The sequence below is a fragment of the Colobus angolensis genome, unplaced genomic scaffold (assembly GCF_000951035.1).
Source record: "Colobus angolensis palliatus isolate OR3802 unplaced genomic scaffold, Cang.pa_1.0 Scaffold239, whole genome shotgun sequence".
Classification (NCBI taxonomy): domain Eukaryota; kingdom Metazoa; phylum Chordata; class Mammalia; order Primates; family Cercopithecidae; genus Colobus; species Colobus angolensis.
The window spans coordinates 7,727-17,206 of record NW_012115588.1 but is presented as its reverse complement, the minus strand read 5'-3'; the positions used below and the strand labels follow the sequence as shown (position 1 = coordinate 17,206).

General features: G+C 54.0%; 1 protein-coding gene across 1 annotated transcript in view; it reads right to left on the bottom strand.

Annotated features, from left to right (window-relative positions):
- The window catches only part of ZC3H7B (zinc finger CCCH-type containing 7B), a 41,781-nt gene extending 35,123 nt beyond the window's left edge, over positions 1-6,658 (bottom strand). Inside the window, exons 1-4 of the mRNA XM_011945072.1 lie at positions 6,604-6,658; positions 2,333-2,366; positions 2,012-2,209; positions 555-713 (exon numbers count right to left, since the gene is read on the bottom strand). Coding sequence (XP_011800462.1) covers positions 555-713; positions 2,012-2,209; positions 2,333-2,366; positions 6,604-6,656 — 444 coding nt within the window. The 5' untranslated portion in view covers positions 6,657-6,658. The remainder of the gene's footprint in view (positions 1-554; positions 714-2,011; positions 2,210-2,332; positions 2,367-6,603) is intronic.
- Between the last annotated feature and the right edge of the window lie 2,822 nt (positions 6,659-9,480).

The following is a 9,480-nucleotide window of genomic DNA, read 5'->3' as shown; positions in this document are numbered from 1 at the left end:
TTTTTTGAGATGGAGTCTCACTCTGTTGCTCAAGCTGAAGTGCAGTGGCACAATTTCAGCTCACTGCAATCTCCGCCTCCTAGGTTCAAGCAATTCTCCTGCCTCAGCCTCCCGAGTAGCTGGGATTACAGGCGCATGCCACCATGCCCGGCTAAATTTTGTATTTTTAGTAGAGATGGGGTTTTGCCATGTTGGCCAGGTTGGTCTCGAACTTCTGACCTCAGGTGATTCACCTGCCTCAGCCTTCCAAAGTGCTGAGATTACAGGCGTGAGCCACTGTGTCTGGCCCCATTTTTAAAATGAGGATAATCACAGTATCTGCTTCTTAGGGTTATTGCCAGGATTAGGTGAGTTAATACACACAACGTATCCTAGCAGTGCCTGGCACCCACTCAGCACTCAGAGAATGGGAGCTAGTGTTAACGTCAGGATCTGCAAGTCACAGGGGAGGACGCTGAGACACAAGGATGTGGTGGCTGGGCCCAAGTGAGGGCCAGAAGGTTAGAATTCTGGCCTCTGAGCAGGCACCAGCGTGGCTGCAGAGCCACACTCACGTGGGGCAGGGCGAGGGAACACCGGCTGCTGCACTCGTAGGCCTCCTTGTGGCGTCCCAGTTCATTGAGAGCGCGTGCCTTGCGGAACAACGCCCGGATACTCTCGCTGTCCAGGCCCAGCGCCTTCTCGCTGTCCTCTAGCGCCTTCTCATACAGGCCCTGCCGGAGAGGAGCAGGTGGTCACTGGTCAACACCTATTACCCTCCCTCCCCCAGGCCTCCTGCCCCTGCCTAGGAATGAACACCAGCTTCTCTTCTTGGCAGAGATAGAGGAGCTGAAGTCTTGGGTCAGGGACAGGGCTCGAGGCTCCAGGAGAGAAGGAAGCACCCTGGTGTCCAGCCTCTGATCAAGGGTGTCTGTGTGTCTAGCTGATGGGGCTGCAGTGGGCTTGGGCGGGACACTGCAGGAAAGGGCCTGAAGATCTACAACCACCAGCCTGATCATTCAAACAAGTCTATATCCATCTCTGCCTTTGGTTCAGAACATGATGGGCTGAGAGTAACAATGGCATCTCTAAGAGGCAGTGAGACCATGAAGGTAGCTCTGTGTGCAGAGTGTGTACAAGGGTTAACCCTGAGGCATCCGGGAGCCATTTATCCAGAAGAGTCTGCTGGATGGCAGAGGTGTCACGGGGTCCTCTAGAGAGCCTGCAGCAGAGCCTCCCACAGGATCTCATGAACCTGAGTCAGTGGGTGCACAGGACAGGGAAGAGGGGGAGGCTGCAGCTCTAAGGAGGAGAGGAGGGGGAGGAGGAAGGCACTGAAGTCTGTAAAGAAACAGTGACAAGGCTGAGGCTATAGGAAGAACAGTGGGGCCGGGAAGGAGAAGCAGGAGAAGTCAGACTCCCACCAAGGCCCAGGGTTACCCCAAGACTCTTACTTACTTCATCTGGGGTAGGGCTAGGGCATCAGTATCATTTTAAAAAAACAACCTTTTTATTATGCATCATACTTTTTTTTTTTTTTTGAGACGGAGTCTTGCTCTGTCGCCCAGGCTGGAGTGCAGTGGCCGGATCTCAGCTCACTGCAAGCTCCGCCTCCCGGGTTTACGCCATTCTCCTGCCTCAGCCTCCCGAGTAGCTGGGACTACAGGCGCCCGCCACCTCGCCAGGCTAGTTTTTTGTATTTTTTTAGTAGAGACGGGGTTTCACTGTGTTAGCCAGGATGGTCTTGATTTCCGACCTTGTGATCCGCCCGTCTCGGCCTCCCAAAGTGCTGGGATTACAGGCTTGAGCCACCGCGCCCGGCCGCATCATACTTTTAAAAGCTCCCCAGCTGAGCATGTTGTACAGTTGAGATTGAGAGCCACCAGGACAATGAGATTCTGAACATAGGCTGGGAGGAGGCTGGCCCTGGTCTACAGGCTCACTGGGGTATGGGCCTGGCTCCACTGGGCATCCAGAGGGATGTGGTGATCAGGACAGCGGAGGAGGAGAGAAAGGAGGGTGCCAGGCTCACCATGGTGAAGTAGCAGGCGGCCCTATTGACATGCAGCTTGCACAGCAGCTCCCGGGGCAGGGCCACCTGGTCAGAGGCAGCGTAGTCGGCCACGTTCAGCCCTTCCATGTACTGCACCAGAGCCTGCTTATAGTCCTTCTCCCGGAACAGATCATTGCCCTCAGCAAACAGATTCTGCACCAGCTTGAGCAGAAAGGCCTGTTGGGGGCAAGGTGTGTAGGGGGCTCATGACCTCTGGCCCCAGCTCGGGCACCCGGCCCAAGCCTCTCCCCTGCACATCTCCACCCTTCCCCTTTGCTCAGCCTGACAGCTGACACTCACCTCATACTCTTCTTGCTTTAGGGGTAGTGTCGACCTAGTAGGAAAAGAGAACACGAGGTCTCGGTGAGCCCAGCGGTCCCAGCTTCATGGAGGTCCAGAGCTACTCCTCTAACTCAGACCTCAGCCATCACCTTGTGGACTAGGGTGAACAGACAGCGGTTTCTTCCCCTAAATCATTACCATGCAAGACTTCCAGTTCTGATGAAAGGACCTGCATATTTCTTGGGGCCAGACAGCCAGGTTTTCCAAGGTACAGGTGCTGAGAAAGAGCAGACTGACCGCAGCCCCACCTCCAGCCTGGCCTGAGCTCCAGCCCTACTTCCAGCCACAGCCCCAGCTCCAGCCCCAACCCAGCCAGCCCCAGCCCTAAGCCAGCCCTAGCTCAGCCCAGTTCCAGCTCTACCTCTGGCCCTCGACCCAGCCCCAGCCCCTGCTGCTGAAAAAACCAGCCCTCTCCTAAAGGCAAGCAGGCATTCCAAGCCCTTTCTCAGTTACGTGAGGGGAAGGAGGGAGGAGCCACACTTGGGCCTAGGAGGCCCCCAGGACTGGAAAAGGACAAGAAGAGGAAAATCAGACTCGGGCCAAGGCAGAGCAGGGGAAGGCTCCAGCTGCAGCTCAAGGCCAGGAGGAGAGGATGGTGCAGGGGCTGCTGTAGCAGGAGTGGCAGGGACAGAAGCAGGCAGGAAAAGGCAGGAAGCATGAGTGTCGTCAGGGAATTAACACCTAGCATAGGCCTTGGGAAGGACCACAGCCCATTAAACCGGAGAGCACAGGCCCACAGATACTCAGTCCCTACCCTGTCCACTCCCACTAACACACGCTCCAGCCAATGCCAGGTCTTCACTGAGCCTGTGAGCCCCTCATGCTGGACTCAACAAATCATTCTAGGTGGGGTCTGGGCACCTGCTCCCTCCTGTGGCTAATGCGCCCTCAGTATGAAAGAGGGCGTCAGCCGAGGAGAACTGAGGTTCATCTGTCCGATAGGCTCAGTGGCCAGGCTGGGAGGGAAGCTGGGCTTTGTCTCCCAGCCCCTCATGCCACAGAGGGAAAAACAGACACTTAGAGTGGCGCAGGGACTTGCCCAAGGCTGCTCGGCAGGAAGGCATCGGAGGCAGGGCTGGGGGGCATCTTTCCGTTGCCTGGAAATGCCGCCAGCACCTGGGCAGGAAAGAGCAGCCTAGGCCAGTGCGTGAGAGGTGGGCAGAGGCGCAACGCTGGGAAGGCTGTGTGTGCACGTATGTGTGGAAGGTGTTCCCAGTTGTGACATTGGGGCTCACCAGCCCACCTCTCATTTCCCTCCCCACTGTCTGGGCCCCGGCCCTGCCATCCCTCCCCATACTGCTGCAGTGTCTGTCCCCTCTGCTGCCCCACCAAGGACCCTATCACTACCCTCTTGGCCTCCTGCCTCCAGCCTCCCCTCTTCCAGCGTCCTAAGACATCTTTTTTTTTTTTTTTTTTTGAGACCGCGTCTCGCTCTTTCGCCCACGCTGGAGTGCAGTGGCGTGATCTCGGCTCACTGCAACCTCTGCCTCCCGGGTTCATGACATTCTCCTGCCTCAGCCTCCTGAGTAGCTGGGACTACAGGCACCCGCCACCACGCCCGGCTAATTCTTTGTATTTTTAGTAGAGACGGGGTTTCACCGTGTTAGCCAGGATAGTTTCAATCTCCTGACCTTGTGATCCGCCTGCCTTGGCCTCCCAAAGTGCTGGGATTACAGGCGTGAGCCACCGCGCCCGGCCGTAGACATCTTAAGGTCCTCCGCAAGCTGGGGCCAACCCACCTGTCTCCATTCACTTAGGGCTCTCAGGGCGTGCTAAGCACATGAGGCACACATGCAGCAACACAGCGTAGGAGAAGTGGGGCAAAAATAGCAGGACTGATATGAAAAGCACTGAGTCCCACTGTGCTTCCTGCAAAGCCTTAGGAGGCCAACAGACGGCTCCAGGGAGGCTGCCTTGTAGCTGGGCCTTCCTAGAACTCCCCTTTGGAAAGGAGAAGGAGGGGACAAGAGTGAACATTTACCCCAAGCACCACCTGGCCCCTTAACCCTCACAATGACCCTGTAGGGGAAATGGGAGAACCAGGCTGGGGATCCAGCTCCACAGATAACAGTGACTGAGGCTGGAGACACAGAACTCTTCTGATGGAAGACAGCAGTGGCCGGAGTCACCTTGTTCACCAGACTGGCCTCTGAATAAACTGGAGCACTTCCCCAAAATCAAACCCTCACTCCCAAAAGCGAGAGAGGACCTGCTGCCCATGAAGAGAGATGAGCTAGCAGCCGCTCTGATGACCAAGTCTGAGGAGGGTTTGCAAACTCCCAGTCATGGCAGCAAGGTGGGGTTGGCCAACGACCTAGGGAGTGGCTGCTGAACTGGGGGCCATGCTCTAGGTGCTCCCAAAACTCCTAATCAAATCAGCCCAGTGCAGCACACCCTCCAGAAGCAGCCAGGAAAAGTGACTGTGTTGTGCACTGAGGAAGGAGAATGTGTTGTGTCAATATGAACACTCACTCTGTGACAGCAGCACGGACACTGAGGTCGTGTGAAAAGGGACCCAGTTTGCGGTGACATGGGTGAGCAAAGGCAAGGGAGTATGCTGGGCACAGCGGGACACGCCTGCAATCCCAGCTACGTGGGAGGCTGGGGTAGGAAAACTGCTTGAGCCCAGGAGATTGAGACCCGCCTGGGCCACACAGGGAGACCCCATCACAAAGAAAAGAAAAGGCAAGGAGTGTTTTATTGGTCTGTGTGAGAGAACAAAAGTGGGGAGTATATAAGGGAACATGGAGGCAAACTCCAGTTTTATGGGGAGCTCTATTTAAGAAAAAGAACACAAAATGATGAACACAGGATTGCAAGGGTGCATGCCTTCCAGGGCCTCGGAAAGGGCTCGTGCAAGTGAGAGGCCACGCTGCCTACGCTTCATTAGCATTGGATGATTATGCCTCTGAGGATCTACTTGAGAGCAATAAGAGAAAAAGGTTACTCAAAATATTTTGTGTGTAAAAAAAAAACAGAAACAAAACAAAAACAAATGTCGGGCCGGGTGCGATGGCTCACACCTACAATCCCAGCACTTTGGGAGGCTGAGGAGGGCAGGTCATGAGGTCAGGAGTTCGAGACCATCCTGGCCAACATGGTGAAACCCCGTCTCTACTAAAAATACAAAAATTAGCTGGGTGCAGTGGCGCACGTCTGTTATCCCAGCTACTCAGGAGGCTGAGGCAGGTTGCTTAACCTCTGTGAGCCTCAACTTTCTCATCTGCAAAATGGAAACAAGGCTACCTACTTTACTGGGTTGTTGTGAAGACTAAAAAGATGATGGATTGGCCAGGCACGGTGGCTCACGTCTGTAATCCTAGCACTTTGGGAGGCTGAGGCAGGAGGATCACTTGAGCCCAGGAGTTTGAGACCAGCCTGGGCAACATACCAAGGCTCCGTCTCTACAAAAAACTAAAAAGATTGGCCTAGTGCGGTGGCTCATGCCTGTAATCCCAGCATTTTGGGAGGCCGAGGTGGGCGGGTTACCTGAGGCCAGGAGTTCAAGGCAGCCTGACCAATATGGCGAAACCCCATCTCTACTAAAAATACAAAAATTAGCTGGGCATGGTGGCACACACCTGTAATCCCAACTACTCAAGAGGCTGAGGCAGGAGAGTCGCTTGAACCCGGGAGGTTGCAGTAAGCTGAGATCATGTCATTGCACTCCAGCCTGGGCAAAAGGGCAAGGCTCTGTCTCAAACAAACAAACAAAATTAGCTGGGTATGGTGGTGTGCACCTACGGTCCCAGCTACATGGGAGGCGGAGGCAGGAGGATTACTTGAGCCCAGGAGGTCAGGAGCACCATTCACTCCAGCTGGGGCAACAAGGAGAGACTCTGTCTCAAAGAAGACACAGATGTGAAGGTCCCAGCGTAGAGACTGAGATTGTAAGTGCTCCATAAACAGGGACTATTGATTGATCAGAAAACTCGTGCAGTCATGTAAGAGAATTAACAAGGAGTGCAAATGTGAAGGGTGAGGGTAGAATTATCTACTGGACAAGATCGAAGGATAACCTGGGCCAGGGAGCATGTGTGCATGTGGAGTTCAAGCCCAGCCACACCAGCCTCTTCCTGGCTCCTCCCACCTGCCCACACCCCAGCACACACAGCAGCCTTGGCAGTAAAGGCTCAGCAGTGAGAAAAGGGAGCGCTGGGACAGTGTGGCTCTCAGAGAACCCACCCCTGCCCACCCAGCCGTCCAGCCCTGGCCACATGCAGGCTTACTGAATGAACTGCAGCCCCTTCTCGATGTCCGCCTTCCGTTTCTGCCTCTCCATCAGTCTCTGGGGGAGAGAGCACAGTCCATCGGTCAGCAAAGCCGGGTTGCCGTCGGCCACCCCCACTTCGTGGGCCCTGTGATTGGGTGCTCTCACTCCCACTCTCATTCCCTTCCCCATGTCGGGAGGGGCGTCCCTGAGGGCGATGACCACCCTCAGGGCGGTGTCTTCCCCAACCACGGCCCCCTGGACTCCTAGACTGTGTGGTGCCCTCAAGGGACAAAGGGCATAGAGGCCACCTGCCCTTTCCCACACAGGCTTGAGCTACAATACCTTATGGACACCCTCAAGGTCAAGGGAAAACTGGTTTTTTTTTTTTGAGACAGAGTCTCCCTCTGTTACCCAGGCTGGAGTACAATGGTGCCACCTTGGCTCACTGCAACCTGCGTTTCCTGGGTTCAAGTGATCCTCTTGCCTCAGCCTCCCGAGTAGCTGGGATTACAGGAGCCCACAACCATGCCCAGCTACTTTCTGTATTTTTAGTAGAGACAAGGTTTCACCATGTTGGCCAGGCTGGTCTCGAACTCCTGGCCTCAGGTCATTCATCTGCCTTGGCTTCTCAAAGTGCAGGGATGACAGGCATGAGAAACCGCACCCGGCCCCCTTTTTTTTCTTTTTTCTTTTTTTTGTGATGGGGTCTCTATCGCCCTGACTGGAGTACAGTGGCATGATCTCAGCTCACTGCAACCTTCATCTCCTGGGTTCAAGTGATTCTCCTGCCTCAGCCTCTGGAGTAGCTGGGAATACAGGTGTGCACTACCACGCACCTGGCTAATTTTTGTATTTTCAGTAGAGACAGGGTTTCATTATGTTGCCCAGGCTAGTTTCAAACTCCTGACCTCAGGTTATCCGCCTGCTTTGGCCTCCCAGAGTGCTAGTATTACAGGTGTGAGCCACTGTGCCCAGCTGACAAAGGCTTTCTTTTAGAATGTATGTTCTAGTGGAGAGGCACATGACAATAAATATATCACATAGTACAGGAAGGATACACGCAATTAAGAAAAAATAGTAAGATAGAGTGACAGGGTGCTATAATTCTGAGTAGTCTGAAAGGCCACTTTGATTTTTTTTTTAGCCAGAGACTCACTCTGCTGCCCAGGCTGGAGTGCAGTGGCATGATCTCAGCCCACTCCAACCTCTACCTCCCGGGTTCAAGCGATTCTTGTACTTCAGTCTCCCAAGTAGCTGGGACTACAAGCACTTGCCACCATGCCCAGCTACCTCTTGGTTTTGTTTTTGTTTGTTTTTTTTTTTTTTGAGAGGGAGTTCCGCTCTGTTGCCCAGGCTGGAGAGCAGTGGCGCAATCTTGGCTCACTGCAACCTCCACCTCCCGGGTTCAAGCAATTCTCCTGCCTCAGCCTCCCGGGTAGCTGGGACTACAGGCGCGTGCCACCATGCCCTGCTAATTTTTTGTATTTTTAGTAGAGACGGGGTTTCACCGTGTTAGCCAGGATGGTCTTGATTTCCTGACCTTGTGGTCTGTCCGCCTCGGCCTCCCAAAGTGCTGGGATTACAGGCATGAGCCACCATGCCTGGCCTATTTTTTTGTATTTTTAGCAGAGACAGGGTTTCACCACATTGGCCAGGCTAGTCTCAAACGCCTGACCTCAAGTGATCCACCCATCTCAGCCTCCCAAAGTGCTGGAACTATAGGCATCAGCCACTGTGCCTGGCTCACTTTGACATTTGAATGGAGATCTACGTGTATGATGTGAGGGAGCCAGCCCTGCAGATACCTGGGGGAAAGGGCTCCGGGCAGAGGGAACAGTGAGTGCAAAGGTCCTGAGGGAGGCGCCTTGTTGGTGTATCTGAGAACGCGCGAGGAGGCTGGTAAGGATGGAGCAGAATGGGCAGTGCGGAGGGTGGTGAATAAGAAGGTCAGAGAGATTAGCACGGAAGACCACATGTAGAGGTATTTTCATTTTCTTTTTTGAGACAGTTTCACTCTGTTGCCCAGAATGGCGTGATCGCTGCAGCCTCAAATTCCTGGGCTCAAGGGATCCTCCCACTTCAGCCTCCCAAGTAGCTGAGATTACAGGCATGTGCCACCATGCCTCACTAACTTTTAAAATTTTTTGTAGAGACAAGGTCTTGCCATGTTGCCCAGGCTGGTCTTTTTTTTTTTTTTTTTTGAGACGGAGTCTCGCTCCGTCACCCAGGTTGGAGTGCAGTAGCGCAATCTTGGCTCACTGCACGCTCTGCCTCCTGGGTTCATGCCATTCTCCTGCCTCAGCCTCCTGCCTCAGCCTCCCGAGTAGCTGGGACTACAGGCACCTGCCACCACGCCCAGCTAAGTTTTTGTACTTTTAGTAGAGATGGGGTTTCATCATGTTAGCCAGGATGGTCTCAATCTCCTGACCTTGTGATCCGCCCACCTCGGCTTCCCAAAGTGCTGGGATTACAGGTGTGCGCCATCGTGCCCAGCCTTCCAGGCTGGTCTTAAACTCCTGGTCTCAAGTGATCCTCCCACCTCAGCCTCCTAAAGTGATGGGGTGATAGGCATGAGCCACGCACAGCACCCAGCCCATAGAGGTTTTGTAGAGGGGGCAGACTGTGGATTCTACCCCAAGGTAGAGGAGTCACAGGAGCTTTTGAACAAAAGGGCCATTCTATCTCTAGCTTTGCTCTACAAGAAAATGAGTTGCCACTAAATAACCTAGATTTATTTAAATCTCACAACATCCCCATCAGGTAGAAAAATAGTACTCTAAGAGGCTAGGAAAGTTATTCAAAGCCATGCAGTCAGCCTGGATCCTGGGTTCAATGACACTGTGGAGACAGGCATCAGGCAGCCTCATTAACAAGGCATCAGGAGACCAAAGGC